Source organism: Varroa destructor, unplaced genomic scaffold (assembly GCF_002443255.2).
Source record: "Varroa destructor unplaced genomic scaffold, Vdes_3.0 BEIS01000003.1, whole genome shotgun sequence".
Taxonomy (NCBI): domain Eukaryota; kingdom Metazoa; phylum Arthropoda; class Arachnida; order Mesostigmata; family Varroidae; genus Varroa; species Varroa destructor.
This window is the reverse complement of record NW_019211456.1, coordinates 20,271,411-20,291,730: the sequence shown is the minus strand read 5'-3', so window position 1 is coordinate 20,291,730 and position 20,320 is coordinate 20,271,411. Positions and strand designations below refer to the sequence as shown.

Sequence of the window (20,320 nt, the reverse complement as noted above, 5' to 3'; positions counted from 1 at the left end):
TACGGGACCAACTGGGGACGTGGTAGCTTCACAGCGCGGTCCTTCGGGGCGGAGCCAGGAGAAAGGAGAACGCTGCCAGCGGAGAGGAGGAGCTTGCCGATGCTCACTGGAGTTGGAGTCGCTCCTTGAGCTGGAGTCACCTACCGGCAGACTTTCTTAGAGACTGACTCATACACGGTAACATACGCGTGGGGGAGAGACGAGATCGGGTTATTAGATTCGCTATCTAACTAACGACAGCAACAAAGACAATAGCAATAGCTATTGTTGTCATCCCAGTTCTCTAAACTTCAATAACATGCACACATGTGCCCAAATTAGTGATTCGTAAAGCGTAAGATGCTCAGCTGTTTAGCAGCTTACGTTACATTAAAATCACACTATATCACCGTGCATATATGATAACTCAAATAATGAGAGTTAGTGTGAGGTTCGCGTTATACCTACCCACGCCGAACTTTATTTTCGTATACTTAAACGTGCTAATAATTGAATCATAAATTACTCTTGTCTGAGACTGGCTGCGATCGTCTGGCCATGAATTTTTTTAGAAGTCTGCTACAATGGGAAGGCCTCGTGTCGCAGGAATCATTGCTCGATGTTCGCTGGATATTGTATGCATTCGGCATTAATGGGAGCGATCTAGGTCAAGTCCAATCGCTATAAATCTACTGCTAAGAATCTACTGGGTGCAGTTGACACGTGAGACCAAGCAAAGGCCGAATTGTATCAATTTAAGCTGGCGAGTAAATCGGATACAATCCTGGGAGAGCCAGCATTGGTTCCCGAACAAAACAGCAGCATCATTCGGTCCGCCATCATTCAGGGTTGAAACTCTAACCCCCAGAACTATTGATAGCTAGTTATGGCTACCTAAGATGCAGCATTGTCAATAAGATACGATCGTAGCTGTACACATATGGAATATTTAACTGGAGTTTATCCACATTCTGAGAATGGACTAGTTCCTAGTAACGCAATACCAGACGAACATATTATTATACATCAGAAGTTTCGATTACGATACTTTTTGATCGTTAAGTTTCAATAGTTTGAGATGAGAAACTATTGAGTGATGGACCAATCGAATTCAAGGATACAATTCGGGTTACTGTGAATCGTGTTAGCAATACATTACTTGATAACTGCTTCGAGTTCAAAGATAAATGATATTATACTCAAAAACGTCGTTTATCACTGTTACAATCCAGCGTTAGATCTTATCCGATAATGGAAAGGTATGATTGTCGACGATAAAGTAACATCATTATTTTGATAATTGGAGTGAAACAGTAGACGGGGCCCTCTCTTTTCGTATGGTTACCAAATCGCGAGCCATTGACAAACTGCCTGTGACAATGGGACTCGTTTATTCTACACAGTTTTTTTTTTCTAAAACAACTATCTATCCAGTTATTTAACTAGTCGATTTGTAGACAAATAGCTAGTTAAGTCATTATTTGAGCAATAGCCTAATCTTCAGTCATTCTATGTTTCTTTTTTAACTTAAATAGTAAAATAACTGCTAACAAATGTTACTGGTAACAAACGATAACACTAAATCTGAAGTTAGCGTATGTCCTTGTCTACAGCTGAACAATAGTATGGGCTAAAGGGTGTAAGAATAGATGTAAGTTAAAGAAGATCAAGCTTTGGATTCATATATATATATATATGTATGTATATATATATATATACACATATATATATATGTATATATATATATATCCGTATTTAGTCATGGAAACTGACATAAATGTTTGTCTGAAAAAGGTATCTGATAGTTGTACTATCAATATTATCAGATAGTTGCAGTTTCATAGAAAAAATTACCTGCAAATCTTGCTCTGTTGACACACATTGTACATATTTAAGTATAAAGTCATTTCAGTTCACTTCCATTATACTATCAACATCTAGATGTTTCCGAAAATATCCGAAAATAAAAAAAAACCCGCTGATTACGCAATTCATTAAGACAATTGAGGCCTGAATATGGTAGCTTTTCCAATATTGCATAACTCCACAGCCCGTTAAATAAAGCTATGTTAAAACCACAAAAGTAGGCCCTCCTGTCAGTTTTACTGGCCTGAAGACCTGCAGCGTGATGCACTTGTAAGGGGAGCGATGCTTGCAAACAAGCCTTTAACCGAAAACGTATCCTAGGATCGTGCAATTCATTTCAGACAAACAAATCAGGGAAGCGAAACCGCAGCCAAGGCTACATACCTTATAAATCATTTAACTTCTGACAACCTGCCTGACCATGCATACATACACAATTATTTTCAGTCTTAAAATGTTTATTCTTTCTTTTGCTGTTACAAATATTACCTTACAAAGACGGTGTACCTAACATGATGTCCGTCTTAAACGATCTTTGATTTACCCCGATGCGAGCGAATTCGTGGTATCAAACGATCACTTACCTCTGCACGAGAAATGGAGTCACGGAAGATGCTTTACGAGCCAAACGTTAACATTCGACCGTCGCCGTCTCCTTCATACGGGGGCGGTTAGAGGCACCTCACAGAAACAGGTTCGTCCCCGACCCCTTGAAACAATCAACCGAGTCCAACTCCGTTCCTCTGATGCTGACTTCGAAACGACAGCTGGGCGCGACATCAAATTGTCGTCAGAGTAGTTTTGCCAGGAGACAATGTCTTTCCCCTACGACCAGTGTCCTATCCCTTCATACGGCCAGGGAAAGCCTCAATAACATCCCCATCCACAGCTAGCCACAAAAAAACGAATTCTTGTTCACAAAGCTTTGTAGCCGGCGTCGAAATCGAGAAAAAAAATCTCGAGAAACGAGGTACTTCTGTTGTTGTGCAGGATAATGGCCTACTCGTTACGCAGAAAAACACAAATACTCTAATAGGAATTAGAGAAATTAGAACTTTATTTTTTCGATCTATTGAAACTATTGAAATTCGACCGGTACAACATATTTCTTCGAAGAAAATTCTCTCAGTGCTATAAATAGCGTGAAAAATAAACTATATAATAACGCGCTTGAACAGTGAATTCGGTCTTGGTTAGATGTTTGAAAAGTTACACGCGGTAGTTGGGTGATAAGTGTTTCTCAAAAGGTGACATATCAAATCAAATAGGATAAATCAACAGGTTATCCACTATTATGTACGGCATTTAGTAAGTCCTCATAATTGTGAAAGTGCGTAGTACGCACGCTTGTCCAAAATGAGGCACAAGTGTATTGAAATTTAGTTGCAAACGGCAGCCACTAGCAACTGTAGGCCTTTTACTGCTACTCAAATGTAAAATCATAAACATTACATTTTACTAGAACTTTATAATATTAGGCCGCCTTCATTCATTTGTGGTAATCGTTGAAGCTACCGCCCATAGAAGACACTAAAAGCGAATCTCTAAAACGAGAATAGGCTAACGTCATGTAAAATGTAAGCGTAAAGACGTAATGCGTATATAAAACTTTCGATAGATGATAATCATTGGCTCTTTGTTTTCTTACATATGCGTCGTCTTAGCAGGGCTTGCCTGTTGTATTCTGTGGCTTTAAAAAAACGCGTTCAAAAAAACTTTGATGATCAGCCAGACCCGTACCTATGTGTCAATACGCATCACAATCTGCTGAGGCAAATCTGCTTCGCTGTTGTGCACTTTTTCAGTGCTGTTGTTCCGACATCAAAGCATCGCCTGGCAGCCGTCGTACATCTACACCAATACACGCTCGGTCTCATAGTGCAGCTCGAAACTCCTTTTTGTACCGGCCCTCGGTCAATCAGAGATTGAAGTCGCTACAATCAATTACCAGCCGAGCAGCGGGGGGATGAGCAGCAGACTAGCACCTTCAGTCGGATGGATCAGATCTCCAGAAGGATCTTGTGTGGAAGCCGCAAACCAACATTCCCGTTCGCGACCATGTAGCCGAAGCAACGCTAGGCAGCCAGAGTCCTCTGCCTTTCGGTGTGCGTGGAGCAGTTTCTCTTAAAGACGGACAACAGTTGCAACGGATAATGGCACCTAGTGTACTCCCTTGCCCAGTTTTATTCTCCCGATCTAGCTTAGGGTGTGCTCGGACCTGTCTACAGAATTGCTATGTGCCAATAAGCAACGACAGCACACTCTGGAGCAAGTAGATATATATAGTTTGTCTATGGCGGAAGAGAAAGAGTCACGTCGAACAGCGGACTCCGTAATCGTAGACGATGTGGCTAGTCAATAGCTTACAAGTTGCATCTGCTTTTATCGCTGTTCATCTCAGCCATCCCTCGATCAAGCCATGCCTATCCTTTGCTTTCTACACGCCGCTAGTTGTTCATTGCCTATTACTGTTGTTGTTATTATTATTGTTATTATCTATGTTACGTTATTCTTAGCCATGGACGTGAAGTTGGGCGGTTAGTTTGCGTTAGTTTGTTTGTATTTGGCTCAGTCGCTCGTCTTTACACTTACTTGCCCTTGGTGCTGCCTGTTACCCTAAGCATAGAGGGCAAACAGATGAATCCGCTTAGTGTTGCCATCGCATGAACCGGACTACGTGGGCAAGGAGCGGGGCAGGGGCAGAGTCAGAGCAACCAGGTGAAAATGACCACGCAGGCTCTCGTAAGCCGGTTCATTCAATGGCCGTGGGAATCGCTTCGGATCTCAGATAGCTAGTACAGTTGCGTTGAAACATGTACTTAAATAAGCCTTCATTTGAAGATGTTTAGAGTCTGCCGTAGGGATATTCTGACTTGTACGGGGCCTGTGAACGCTCGGTGATATGAATGATCTAGTCAGTCTGACCTCGCAGCAGTGCGTCGCTTCAGATACCGAACGCGCGAAGAACGTGTAATACTGCAAATACAGCCAAGGTGCCAGTGCATATACTTCGTAACGATTCGTACGTGTACGCCAGTCTATCATTGTCCAGTATAAATTTGCGACTGATTTCTTAGCAATTTCTTAACACCTTTCAACAGCAGGACATCGCTGGGAATGGACAAATTTAGAGGAGTTTATTTTCCCTGTTTGTGGACAATTTGCCGTTTAGTTATGTGATTTGTTTGGCTTTTTGCGTTCTAGTTGACCGCAAAAATCATATCATAACCTGAAAGTAAATCAACAAAGAAGAGGAAATACAGGAATGGTAAGGTGGCCCCAAAGCAGTGAATCTGTAAATGTGTGATTTGTGTGAGAATTACAAAATTAGCTACCACTTAAATTTATGTCATTAAATTCTGTGTTATAAAATTGTTAAATGTTAAAATTATAATCACGGCCTACAAGTTTGTTGCGATCTCTTTTTACAAGTATTTCTTTACCAGCTGTAGCATCATCCAAACGGCCGAATAATCAACTACTCAAACGAAAATCAGTCTTGTAAGTAAAATGGCGTTATGCGCCAATGTATTCCACAGTTTGCACTGAGTTAGATTAAATGCAGGCACTGATTTAATAATATTTTTTATGTGTCTAGAGGTAAGCACATAGGCGTTTTTTTCTTGCATTTGTGTACGAATTCGAATGGTTAGCCCAGGAATACAGGTGCTATTGCGGCCACGACGCAAACAACGCAAACATTAAGCAACGAAACGGAAGACAACTCTAGTTCCATTAACGGAAGATAACCCGTCGTTCCTGCACTTAGCTATTCTAAATTCCATAGAAAGTTATATGAATGCTACATAATTTGTAATATTGAAAAATCTCGGTATTGCTGCTTTTTTTTTAGCCGCTTTATCTAGTCCAATTGCAACGACGAACGACAAATTGAAGCGTACAATTATCTAACATCTGTCATTGTGTCGCAGCTGTTTAATCAACAATATACGCAACGGTTTGTTTGCATTGGGCTGAAACGTTTAGGCGCCAATACTCCCTGCTAGCTAAAATTGTATAGCCCTCGATGCAGTGAGGTTATATCCGTGAGAAGATTCCGTGGACCGGAAGTGCGACGATATTCACGCTAGACAAACACAACTACATACTGTACGCATGGTATTACGTTATTAAGAATTTAAATAGTTTGAGAACATCATTAGGTTTCAGCGAGAAAATTAAATCATCGGCGGACAACGAGCAGAAACTATCATTTTACTTTTTTGTCTCACCGTCGCCGATGTACAAATGGCGTATATAACGAGTGACTCATTTCGTTTTACAGATGGCCTTCTCATCCTGCAACGAACAGATCTTCAGCATGATTTGGTTCCGCAATAACTTTGGCTAAACAGCTAAGCTAACCAATGGATATTATGTACTCGATATCATTGACCAGTCGCACAGTCTGCTAGATGGAACTTCTCCTTTGGAAGTAGTAAAGATCAGTTGTGTTTGTCAATCGCAGTGCGCGCCATGAGGAAGACTGGAGCCTGATCACTTTGCGGACGTTCGCACATTGTGTTCGGGTATACGGCTCCAATGGCGCACGATCAACGTAAGCTCTCAACCTATTATTTAGTTGCTAATATGACTACCAAGAAGACTACAACTGGACCCCACAAAAATGGTGGTCAGTGCTGCAGGGAGTGAGGGATATGTAGTTTTTTTTACCTTTGCTGTCTGTATAGAGAGTGCAGCGGCGGAACAGCAATAACGCAACGTTGTGATACTCAGTGAGACTGGTCCAGCTGGCCGCATGGAGTTGAATGTTGCCCCCACGTTGCCTGGCCTTTGTTATTAGATAGGTGGTCACATCTTCAACTTAATTATAATGTTTGTCATCCTTAAATGCACGATAAACAGAGTTGACTTTTGTGGGCAAACGACACTATATGCATATTGGCTCAACATTTATCACACAAGCGGCGTTAATATACTATGATTGAAAGTAATTGTCTTTTTAGCAACGAAAAAAACTCGATTTGGAACCATCAGCATATCTTGCTAAACTGGGAATCGCTATCAACTGACGCATTAATAATTCGTTATCGGAGTGTCTTTTTGGCGCTGTGTAGTGGTCTCAGCTCCGACAACATCAATAGCGCAGCAATATCATATCAACTAGTCAATTATGTATCTGTAAGGTTTTAATAGCTTACTATCAGATGATATTTTTTCTCTGGCGTAATTCTCTACCACGAAATTCAAATTAAAATCTATGCTCGTCGATAAAAATTTTAGCTTTTCCGTAGTGTTATATAAACGGGTGCCATAAAACTTTACCCGACAAATTTGATCGGTCTCGCAAGAAGGCAATGGAGAATCGTAAACTTCCGTAAATTCAGGATCCTCATAAATGACTGACTACTTCGCATATTCATGAGCGTCTCAATGAGCGGGTTAAAAATGAACTGGTGTACCTTCCAAAACAGCATTAGAAAAGGGGCAATAATATCGGCATGTCCTCTAGTAAAAAGTTCACGAAAACCTTGGCTTTCAGTAGCCGTTGCATCCTATCGTAAAGTACTTCTCACATTGAATGATAGAGGTTTGGCGAAGCCCCCGTATTGGGATGAGCGAGCTATCGGGCTGGGGCGTAATCCGTGATGAGCTGAGGGGGAAATTCCCGGTCACTGGTTCACGAAGAACGTAGGATTCAGTAGTCACCAAGGGAGGATAGGAATGAAAACGCGGGGTAGGCCGCTGTTTTGGGGTTGTAAGCACCAGCAAATCGTAGGCTTGCAGGTATGGGTAATTCAGAAACGCTTGTTTATCAAAAGAATTGATTACACAACTCTATGGACAAACACAAAGATCCCTCCGTACTATAAATACCTCGATAGATACTTATGGATTTGCCATCCTTGGCAGAACATTACCCATAAAGTAGATTAGCTCCGGGACACGTTTGCATATAAAAACTGGCTTGGCTATACTTGCCTTTTGACTAGCTATGCGTGAATCTGTTGGTATATAAACCACAGTAATATAAAGAATTTAATGGAAATAAACCCATAAAAGTAATGGAAGTAGAATATATTAAAAAGTGGCAATTGTAATGAACACAATTGCATATATTCTTCCTTCTGGATTTCTACGCATGTTGATGTATAGTAATCCCTAAGTGTATAATCGTACACGATATGCTGTTCTAAAAGCTGGGTTTGTTAGAAAAAAGACTGGCTTTATACTTTTCTTCATGTATCTTTTTAGCTGATAATTTCCCATATAGCAAACGAACTAGAAAAAAAAACTATACAAAAGATATGATGGAAGAGCGCCATTTTTTTTTGATTCCCTGGCAAAGTCATCTGTTGTGCGACATTTAATATTGTACATGTAGCAACGTTGCAATGATTTGATTATTATACTGATATTTATTGTTGTTCTGAAGTGTTATGAAGAGGATTTACGAAACTTCGAATGGTAATTGCAGCTAAGTATTTCATAACTTATTTCTTAATGAGGGCCTTGGTTATCGCAATTTACTTACAAGGTAGCATAGTAGTATAAACAAATGAACAGTAAACAATACTTTTAATAACATAATTACTACTAATAGAAATGTTCTACGTTGATTCGAAAAGCAAGTGCAACAAATTCTTTTTTTGGCCGACTTCAAGCTCGAAGTGCCTCACAGCTTCCCGTTGTGAATGAATAATAAATGTAAATATAGGAAAGTCTACTAATAAAATATCCTGATGAAAATGAACGGATTCTACCTAATTGTAAGTAAGGACAACTGCCTGTGTCTGCTTCGTTAGATGGCTGTCCGTCAAATCTGTAACACATATGTTGCCCACTGTAATTTATGATATTCTCGCATAGACCAGATTGACTTACACAAATGGACCATATATGCACTATGTTACTTATGATAAGATGGGCTTTAAGAAACTGTTCGAACTTTCCAAGTCACAGCAGACCCTGAACAAAAGCAACAGGTTATAGAAACGTGATAGAACTGCTCTTAGATCAACTTACAATTGTGGAAATGAAAGTTTATTGATCAATTGAAAGCCCTTTACAGCTCTTTTAAACACTTTTTACTGCGGAATGCAATCGTTCACCGTTAGTTCATGATGTGTCCCCCTCCCACCCTTTAAGTTTTTATTCAATGTACGTTGAATTATTGTTAGGTGCAACTAACTTCTACCCAGTCGATTAATGCACAACTCTCCCATTCCATACACAAATACCGTTCCTGCAAACTACATTTCAAAGGTAACCCCAGACGGAACGACTAGCTGGCTGTTACACACCTTCCGTCTGCACAATCCAGTTTCCGTTAATTTTTCATAATCGACGGAGTGAGGAAAATTCAGAGTTGCGAAAGCCGGACTTTCCTGTCATTGAAACTAAATAATGTTCTTGCAAAGGTAAAGGCATTGTGTTTGTTCGATGATCGTCTTCGCGCTCGTACGTCAGCCCTGTCACAATAACAAAACATTAAGTAAGTATACAGAGAGTGTGAAGTGATTTGGTGGAGATTGCTACTAGGCCAGTGTCTCCCTTACTACTGAAGTTGTTCTTAAGATAAAAACTGTTAAATCCAGTAAGTCTTTCACTCCGTCACCCCATTCATGTCTTTGTCATATATGTTGTCGAATAAATGATGCATGGAAGGCACCTCACCAGTGGATTACGGAAACCGCTCTATTGAATGGTCGATTACTTTGATTAGAAGAAGTGGCTGTACTTACAGAGTGCCAGAAGATGCAATAAAGTGGTCAGCTGAAATGACAGTCCAGCTGTTCGTTTGATGATGCAAAACTGCCTGAATCTTATGAGCACTGCGTTTATCCTGACCATCTATCTAGGTGATCTATTTAGTTTTGCGTGACTACTCTTTCTATCTAATTTCTTAAGCTAAATTTATTAGAAACGGCGTCCTATATATAAGATCTATATATAACGACCTTCCTCCCACTTTTATGTATTGATCAATAAGTTTATTAAGAGAGATAGCTTTGCTTGCGCATAGCAGTCTTTCTCAGTCCTATATAAATTTCCTAACTCAAAAACAATCTGTGTTTTATATACATATAGCGTTGAGCTCTATAGTAATTTGAAGAATGAAGTGGACTTCAATTCCAGGAATAGAATTTATAATCATATAGAGTCGATGTTGCTACCAATCAAATCGTATTTATTTAGTTATTGGTTTTCATGGATAATATAAAACGATATGGGGACTAACGATGCAGTAACAAGCGTGTTCGACTTTCTACCTGTTCGACTTTGCTCTTGTTTGGTGACACTAAGTGTCCTAAGTAAATCTTCCAGAAAATCACTGCTGACCAAAATCTTTATACAAAAACATATATATATATAGATTTCTTTGTTCGGTCTTATTACTTAAACCGAAAATGTTGCCGTTTCATCTTCTAACAGTAATCATAATCAGCGAGATATTTAATGCAGCCGCCACTGTTATGGTTACGTCACTGTTGTCTAACGTCTTTGAGTCCTAACTGTTGTGGGGTGCGATGCCATAACGATGCTCACTCTAGTTTCTCTACGTATGTTTTTCTCCTTGGAAGTGGCTGGATCGTTGCAATTTGAACTAAAACAGTTTTCGGCTAAAGCAGACGATTTTCCACGGCATCATTCACTAGTTCACTAGCGCACTTGTGTGGCGCGTGGCGTCGAACCCTGCCTACCCTGGAGAATAAGCATTTTCATAATGAAACTTATAAAAGATCTGCTATTATATTTTTCATCGTTGCAGAATTAACATACAAAAAAAATTGTTTGTTAATAAAACTCTGAATCATAAGTTTTCCTTCAGCATCAACTCACGCTTATTGCTGTAAACAAAGTTAAACAGAAATAATTTATATCAACAGTGACGCTCTGGATTTTTTCAACTTCTGGATAGATCAATTGTAAGATGAGTTTCTATATACAAAATTTCTATTTTGATTACAGTGCTTTTCCTTCGAATCCCGCTGTCCATTACAAATAAGCCTACGCTGACTCTGGACTTCTTTTATAAAAACGCACGTTAACCTAAAGTTCTATTCTTGGATATTATGGAATTTACAGCGGCCAATCTGCTGTCTAATTATAGTCGAATGGCAAATTTTTAGAGCAGTTGTTCGATTTAATGCCTCTATTCATTTGCACATCTCGCCTGATTTTATGCGGCATGGACCTTGTTTTGCTTATTGTGTGGTTGGCCCGCTGCTATATGGTATTACAAGAGACAAGGTAACATGCCGACCTACTACCAGTAAGCCCAACAAGCGACTGCTATGAAACAGGTTTTATCTCGAAAGCAAAGATAAGACTTGATTAAGCTGTCAACCGGGTATTCTTACAGATTTTTGTGATTATTCCGTGTGTGCTCGTCTAGCGCGTTTATGATTGTGAGGTGGCGCTCATCTGCCAACTAGGAAACCCACTGCTCTCAATAATCTATGTATCTAGAAAGGATTAAGTTAATGCAATCTTACAAAGTCCATCTAACTTAGTTACATTGCGGCTAATTTTCTATTAGCGGTATATTGCCGCTAAGGATTTAACGCAGTTGTAACTAAAGTCTTGTTTTGTCGCTTAACGATTTCAGTGACCGGCGATCATGACTGACCCAAAATTACGGAACTTCAGGTAAAGCAAATGCTTTAGATGTGATCTTCCAGTAAACGGTTTATTTATTCCTGGTTGCAGGAGCAAGTCAATAGTGATTTTACAGGTTCTTTGCTTTATACAATGTTTACACAGCTCCAAAGGTAAGATTCGAGCCATTTAGATCGCGCAGTCTTTTTGTATTTGCCGCCCAGTTATATGTTATAAATAGGATACGTGTAGCCCAGTGTACGCAAATGTGTACAGGCCTATAGGATATTATCATAATAAATTTATTTAATCTTTGTCCAGTATCCGAGTGATCACCTGGAACGTTGCGGGAACATCACCAACAGAAAATCTTCGGAACCTCCTTGGAGTACGGAAACCCTTTGACAAAAATAGCCTACCTGACTTATACGCTGTTGGGTAAGTCAAGCTTATTGCATTTGATATTTTTGTGCTTCAGTAGGAACAAATTGATTAAAAAAAGGTAACGTGATCGAGAAGTAGTTAACATATCTTCGCTCAGAGCTCCAATGGACTACTTAATCTATTATTAAGGGTAAATGAAAACATCTTTGGAAATCTCCAACATAGAAAAATTAAGTACACAAAATTAATCTAGTAAATGCTTAAAAAGTCTCCCCTTCTATATTGTAAATGGGAAATGTTAATATTATTAAATGATTCACTTGGTTATTAACAGATACCAGGAGGTGAGCATGAGGCCCCGGAATGTGCTCAGCGAAATGCTCCTTGAACAGGAGTGGATCACTCCGCTACGACAAATATTAGCGGAGCTTGATTATGTTAAATTAATTAGCTATAGACTTCAGGTTAGTTTCTAATAACTTTCTTCATTCTGTCAAATATATCTGTCTTATACATTAGGATACGAAAATAATCATAAATAATGCTTTATTACATTGTACACAATAAGAAATATTCAAAAGAACTAACACAGTTTAAAGTGTACAATTTTGCTATATCACAGGAAAAACAATCAAGGTGGTACGATAGCTCATCTGGATTAAAGTCTAGATACAGAAAGCGATTTATCTTCGCCTATCTTGTCGTAAAACCCACTCAGAAATGCAAACCTAGTAATAACTCCTAGGCGTGGAAAAAAAATCTAGAGTTATTTAGCCATATTTTGACGAAGTGCTTCAGCGTCTCAATTTTCCATACAAATTATCCATACTTATTTATTATTTTGCGGAGCTTTTAGTGTATTTTTGTTGAAAATACATATTCCGTAGACATAATGAGGATTCGTTAAAGTTAAGGCAGCAAATATTTTGTTATCAGCCGACTTAGCTTCAAGTCAAAATTGAGCTTGGACACTTTAGTAAAAAAGGCGGCCACAGCGCCTATTACTATAGGAAAAAGCGAAGAAATCGATGACGTCAGCTTTGCGAATTTAGCTTGAATCGGCTTGAAGTTTTTGTTTGTTGTAAAAAGACGATTAATAACCAACAAAGCGTAAGACCGTTTGGATAATCTTCCTCTCAAAATTAACATATTTGTTTATTTCAGGGACTTGTATTAGCGATATTCGTGCGGCGAATGCATCTGCACCATATCAGAAATATATATTCTACTTGTGTGCGCACTGGGGTGCTGGGCTCTTGGGGGAATAAGGGCGCGTCAATTGTTTCCCTTCGCGCGTACGGTGCGTCAATGAGTTTTACGAACTCACATTTGGCCGCCCATGATCATGGGTACAAGCGAAGGCTCGGTGTAAGTTGATTTATACTAGCATACATTCTCTCGTGCTTTTTTACTACAAGTTCCGTTTTATAGGATGACGCGGCGCTGTTGATAAAATAGCTAACAATAGCCCGCTCTAGGGAAAGTACAAGTATTATGGAAATTTCATATCTTTAAAAATTCACCTTTTAACATACACCTGTAGTTTCCCGCGTGCGCAAGTTAGTACTGTAACGGACTATTTTTATATAGTTACTTCTTTTTAATTGTGTACTTACTTTCGCTGAACATGTAGTTACTACATGATTTTGAAATATTAAAGATAGCAAGAACAATATTAACACGAATTTTCTATATGTAACATCTTAACACCACAATCTGTATAGGACTATGCTGCAATCGCAACGACTGCCTGGTGTGGACCCAATGGATGCTACATTCTGGACCATGACTACGTGTTCTGGTTTGGAGACCTTAATTTCCGTCTTGACGAAAGGATTACTATCGACGATCTCCGAAAAGCTATTAAAGATGAAGCTGTAATGGAGATGCTCCAATATGATCAGGTATGGTGAATGAAAACCTACAACGTTTAATGAACGTTTAACATTGAATGAAAATTACAGCGTTTGTAGTCCCCATTCAAGGCGCTCGCCGTATTTCTAACTGTATCGATATTAGCCTCGCTCTATCTGTTCATTTGGTATCTGTCGGCAATTGACTGTCATATGCAAACATTTGCAATATACTGTACTTTTTTGTATTCTTCATGTACGATGGTTAGTATGACCCAAAAAAAAGGTACGTGTCAGACGAAAACAGTGTGGTATTTTTCGTCATTTCAGCTTCACCGGGCACAACGCGATGAGGACGCGTTTGAAACGATGACTGAAGGCAAAATTTCGTTTAAACCTACCTTTAAGTACCAAACTGGAACGACGGACTTTAGGCTTAAGTATGTATTAGACTGGAGCGTCAGATGTGTGTTCTAAAAAATGAAAAATAGTCACAGTTGAGTGAGCTGGATTATCTTCGTCATTGCGAGCCATCTGTTTGCCTGCGATTTGGAAATGCGCGAACCTTTGGGTCCTCTTTACAGTTAAGAGTATAATTTATTTTTGTGTTTTGTTATATTGCGTTGCTTCGACAATGCTTCAGAACTCGCAGGCCTGCTTGGACGGATCGCATCCTCTACCGATGTAATGAAGATACGTATCAAGGAAATAAATTCGATATTACTGCCCATGAATATCGCTCTCATGAAGACTATGTGCAGAGCGACCATAAGCCCGTTTCAGCACTATTCACTGTGAAGGTCTTCAGTAACGACACTGTGTTTGATCGTGTGTATTTTTTTAACACTAGTGACTGGAGCATCAGTCGAGGCTTTGAACTGTGGTAAGAACTACGATTTCGTATTGTAATTTCTAGAAAGAAATAGAAAATAAGATTGCTATGTTATATCAGTATTTATACAGCCTGATGGGCCTAAAGCGCTTTTGACAGAGACATTTAAATAAAGTTTATATCAGATTATAATAAAATGAAGATAGTAATAATAATATGCTATATAATGTGCTCCTTTGTTTCGTACGGTTTTTCTTTGTAGGTACAACGTAAGATAGCGTTGTATTAAAAAAAAAGTTCTGAGGAATGAATAGTCGATAGACTGTTCTATATCGTAAAAAATATAGGGTCGAAAACTAATCGTATTTTATGCCTGAGAAAGGGCTTATTAATTTTCTGCCCACCGTTATGCATTGCGGCTACTATAATAAATGAGGGAACAAGCGAACATACAAAAAAGAAAGCTTGAAAATTTATTCCTAAGTCAATCCCTATTTATCGTTTTTCTTGTGCACCTGTTTTATATGCGTACAGGTTCTGTACTCCAACCAATGCACAACCGCAGAACTTGGACTGGATAGGGCTGATGCAGGAAAACTTTACTACCCTGGATAAGTATTTGGCCTACATTTGGGTAGATACGCGACCTATGGACACGATTTCATTCCCCGATGACGAGGTAACGGGTTATTTATACTTCTCTTATATAATGTGTGTATTTAAACTAGTTTAGCATACGCCTTTAGCAGAACGTAGAAGAGTTCCGGCTACCCCTATGTATGTTATGATCTCTTAAATACAGAATCGCCAACTGGTAGTTCTTTCCTTCAAGAATGCAACCTGTTCCTGTTCAGATACTATTCATCCTGAAGCAACAGAAGATAATTATAATTTTTCTGAATTTGCTGCCGGAAGCATTTTACGTGCATCAAACCCCGTAAAGCACGTGCATTATTATGAATAGCAATCCTGGCTTAAATTAACTCTTTGTTGCTGTTGAAATTTCGTAGAACCCGATCCTGCCAACACCGCGCCATGTGTACCGGCAGACATTCTCCGATCAGATGGTCGTTCTTCCCGGTACTTATCAACTGGTGTATTTCCGCTCGAAATGCGACGTCCTTGGGGTTTCTGATCCTTTTAAGGTAACGAAATTACCGAGCCATCGTCAAATGATACCTTCGTACTACAGAGTGTCGTCTTAGATTGAGTAGAAAAAAAAAACGTGTTCATCGTTTTCGCATGGCATTTTTCTATCCATCAAACTAAATTAAGGATTTCGAAAGAAGTCGAGGTGATACTCTTCCAGAGAAGCAAACAGAATCGAACAGAACGAAAACACAAAATCGCTTGTTTGCTCGTGGCCTGGTGGTGACCAAGCATGATAACACTGTGCTCCGTTAGAACGTGTGGCAGGTGTCCACTTACATCTTTGCTAATTAGCCTGAGCGAGCAAATATAGGCATTATCGAAGAGTTTCAATACTTTTCTAAGATCCGGTCGTTTTTCTGCTTTGAGCTATACTGTACCTTTTTGATTCACCTGGCAATGCATTGTAATATACTAAAATGCTACTGTTAAGATTGCGAATGGTACCCTGTTTCGTGTTTAATTTCAAATGTTAATACGATCCGTCGCATTATAATCTTATGGAAATTAGTATGAGACTGATCTTATCGAGGAGGTCATAATGTACCTGAGCGTGTTTGAACGTGATCTGCTGCTATTGATGAGGCAATCAAAACAAACGATTGATACTATGGGCGAACTAAGAACTTTTGTTGAAAGCCACTGAAAAGGTTTGTTGCAATTCAGCTTCTTTGTATATAATCGTTCGGAAAAATGTAACGTGGGCGAAGAAAACTGTAACCATCTGCGAGTATCTGCCGCGTTCATTAGCTGTAAGAGTGCAAACAGACTAGGCACTATTTAGAAAAGTGGGGTGGCAATCACTGTTCTTTATTCAAGCCATCAGACATTCCCATAATTGTTAACCATAGCTCATAACAAAAAAAATGTTATGCCCCTTACATAAGTTGTTTTAAATAAAGGGAACCTTTTCGGATTTATGCGATCGAGAAAAGGCCTATTAATCACATATATGAAAACAGACGTCTCAACGAGTGAACGTTTTTATAGGTGTTGAGTTACTGGGGTGACCTCAAGTGGGAATCGCTTGTCCTAAGTTAAATAAAAATCGTATGCAAATGGTCTTTTCCTTTTAGAGGTTATTTTCATTAATAAACTTTTTTTAATTTGATAAATTCTTAGTTTATACACCGCGATAATACTTGGTTACATGAGTGTTCAATTTCAGATTCTGGACTGCGCTCATCTCCAGTGATCGGTTCGACGCCATATAGTTGCGTGAGGCCAGTGGCCATTAGACAGGCCGTGGATAGGGCGGACAACGCCATGACACTATCTAGGTGTTATTATCATTGTTTTTACGGTTAATCGTATAGATACACTGTTTTAGTCTCTGTACACATTTCACACACTTTCGCTATAACTTTGTGCAATCATATTATAACCGGGATCAATTAGATAGTAACAACAAGTTTCGATTGACCTTCCCATCTATTTTTATCATTTGTTGATTTCTGCGGCAGTTTCGCATCAATATCAACTTGATTCACGAAAGCCACCCGACATGCCATGTGGGAATACGCTTCTCACGAATATCTTATTCCATGCACATGTAACCAAGTAGTCGACATTATCTCTGTAGGTCTACGGTGTGCCTGTTCACTCATCTAAATAAAGAGATTATAGCAAAAACGTGTCGCCTACCGCTTGGAGGCACGAAACACAATTTTAGCACTATATATACGTATATATAGCGCAAATTTCTTATATGCGTATAAAACATGTTGAACAAACTGCAAAAAAGATACAAAATAGGTCTATTTTGTGACAGTGTATTTTATACTGTCATTCACTTTGCTCAATAAAGATTAAAAATCACTGAAGGAAACAATATGCGTGGTGCAGTGTTTTTGTTAAGTAAGGCGTTCAGCATTTATCGAGTCTTGTTTAATGGTGTACAAACAAAATGCGCAGTGCAACAAAAGATAGCAGATAATTCATATCAAAAGGAGGATCGGTGGGTATATAGTTGAGTAACTTTGAATTCTTGAAGCGTGTGCAAGTTCTAAATCCACTTTCAAACGACCTCCAGGCTCTGAACATATATTATAATAATTTTGTGATAGGCTTTACATTAATGTGGTCGACCTGGATTTCAGCATCACACGAAGCGCACTGCTCTCTCAAGCAAAAGAAAAAGTCAATGCATTTTAAACTTTAATTAATACCTAATGTCAGTAGGAACGGTGTATCGGTTCCCCCCGCTACCTTTGTAGTATTCTACTAAACAGAGTAACAGCCAGTTATTTTTTTTGATTAAATCGTACGCTTAACAGAAACCGCCGGTAGGAAACTTCCCGGACGATATCTTGTCTTTATAGACTTTTATTGCTCGCAGTACGGACGCATTTGTTCGAAGCTGTGTAGAGCAGTTCTAGTTTGAATTGGCAATAGCGATTTTAGACAAAAAAAAATAAGCCTTAGGGTTCTCTCACACAGTGAAATTTTGATCAAACTAAAATAATAGGTGCTTGGTAATTCCTTAAAACCACGTTGTGTAATCTACCCATTTTCGATTTTGTCCCAATATAAGGTTTATTGCATAAATCATTGAACCATTTTCCGGTAGTCATAGACCAAGTTCGTTTAAGAGGCTATAACGATTTCTTTCAGACGTATGGACCTAGTTTTTTAGTTATCAAGTAATTGTTGTTGATTAAGGCTATTATATAATGTGAGTCGATTTAGCCTCTTTTTTTAAATTAGATATCATAACGATTAACATAAATAGTGCCTTGTTTCAGTCCTGACTATTGCTCTTTTCATGTTTTATAGAACTCTAAGGAAACCACTTTGAAGGATTTTGAAAGCATTCGCTTGTGACTCTTCAATCGCAACTATTTTTTCTGACTTATCAGACCCGCATGCTGGGATCAGTTTGTATGGTAAACGATGTCGGTCTATATTTCAAAGAAATGGCCGATATCTGCCCATTGTATGTTTTGTAAGCGTTTACAGAAGGACACAGAAACCTAGCGCCTTAAACGTGTGGCATCTCGGAAGTCTGACAACTAATTTAGGACAGGTCTTCCGAGAGAACGTAACAAATTAAGTTCTCTCGGAAGACCTGTCTAGAATCACACATATATCACAAAAGACCCTAGTCGGTTACGCGCTCATAGTAGTGATAGAACGAATCTAGAAGCAAACCTGAGTAAGGATACAGGCTATGTTAACAGCCGGTCGACAGTTGTGTTGGACGAACTATGTCAGTATCTACAAGGCTCAAAATAAGTAGTTGCAATTCAAAAACCTAACGAAAATCGGCTGGCAGTGAATATCCAGTCAAGACATGGGGAGCCGTTGGTATAGATGAGAAACGACAGAACCCGGAAACCATAGCATTAGCAAACCGGCATGGCAGCCCGTCGAAATAGTTTGAAATCTGTGTTCCCAAATTATAACGCTAATTATCTAATCTAAACACGCCGCCAAGACGCTGCTAGCCGGCATGAATGTTGGGTTAGTGATGTGCCGGTCGTAATAATTATTTATACCGCTGAGTGCCTCCCCTGGCATCTTTTTTGAGTTAAAATAGCCCCTTCTGAAACGGGGCCACACTAGAGGCAATTGAGTAGCAAAAGTCTGCTTCTTTTGAGCTCAAAAGATGCCTTGTGTCTACTCTTTTAAAAGTTGCCATAAAAATTCAAGGTAAAGCAATCCCCTCTAAGACGTAAAATGTAGCTGAAAGAACTGAAAGGTAAATGTAACAAAATATTCCTATCTTAGAAAGGATTTTTATAAATTCAACATTCGCTTCGGAAGCATTTTTATGATACCAGTAACTAGACTGACTGTCCGTTAATGGGTGACGTCCTCTTCTTTTTTTGTCGGTTTCGAAATTATATTGGTACAAAGTTCAAACTCGTATGAGGACTTAATTTGGTTCATTCTACTGAAAATGGCAATGGAAATTCAGAATGTGCTAATCGTAAATTTAGCTCCCAATGAAGCTAAATTGGCAAGCTTCGAAACACCTAACGGCCAAAAGATGTAGGTCGTTAATATTAGGTCTTGACAATACCCGCCTAATTGTAATTGCGGAATAATTTACTACTCATTTGAAATGTTTGAATTTCACTATGCAAACGAACACTTTAAAGTACAAGCAAATAACTTTATAAGTGGTACAATTATTTAGAGTCCTATTAGAGAGATAAATGGAGAAAAAATATACTCAACATTTGCATGGCCATTGAAATGAGGTGACAACACAGCGCCAGCAATTCTCCAATAGTAATCTATGTAAAATGCTTATTTGAAGTACATTTCGTATCTCTGTTTCTCTCACTAAAGTAAACAGACTTCACGAAGCATGTTTTTGGACGGCTGGGACATTTTCATCTGTTCAGTTGTAGAATAATAATAGGAGGCGTAACTGAGTCTGGCGATGGCGCTTCGATAACAATGCCATTTATGGCCAAGAGCTATTTCAGTTTTTGAGTCGCACCTATTGAAATCATATCCGTTGCTGTTTACAAAGACAAATGAGACATCTACTTATAGTTGTAAAGATGAACTTATGATTTTTCACCTTTTTTGTTGTGGCTATAAATATACTAAATCCGCTAAATTTTAAAAATTCTTTTTGTTATCAGATGTTGGTTAAGCTCTGAGGTGAGACTTACAGAAACCTCACTGAGATGTTTACTCAGCTGGAATGAGTTGCTTAAGCAAATATCCTATGGTATTA

General features: G+C 38.9%; 1 protein-coding gene across 8 annotated transcripts; it reads left to right on the top strand.

Annotated features, from left to right (window-relative positions):
• Positions 1 to 9,146: 9,146 nt before the first annotated feature.
• On the top strand, positions 9,147 to 17,460 carry LOC111247264 (phosphatidylinositol 4,5-bisphosphate 5-phosphatase A-like). Of its 8 annotated transcripts, XM_022797963.2 has the most exons (12): positions 9,147 to 9,301; positions 11,420 to 11,460; positions 11,731 to 11,847; positions 12,128 to 12,257; positions 12,958 to 13,161; positions 13,518 to 13,697; positions 13,977 to 14,086; positions 14,290 to 14,529; positions 15,013 to 15,157; positions 15,489 to 15,623; positions 16,139 to 16,277; positions 16,796 to 17,460. In XM_022797963.2, the coding sequence occupies exons 2-11, from the start codon at positions 11,432 to 11,434 to the stop codon at positions 16,271 to 16,273; spliced, it is 1,425 nt and encodes a 474-aa protein (XP_022653698.1). In that variant the 5' UTR covers positions 9,147 to 9,301; positions 11,420 to 11,431; the 3' UTR covers positions 16,274 to 16,277; positions 16,796 to 17,460. The 8 variants fall into 8 exon arrangements, with proteins under 8 accessions (XP_022653698.1, XP_022653706.1, XP_022653694.1 ...); XM_022797971.2 differs by lacking the exon at positions 16,139 to 16,277; XM_022797959.2 differs by lacking the exon at positions 16,796 to 17,460 and having other exon boundaries at positions 16,139 to 16,702.
• The last annotated feature ends 2,860 nt before the right edge of the window (positions 17,461 to 20,320 follow it).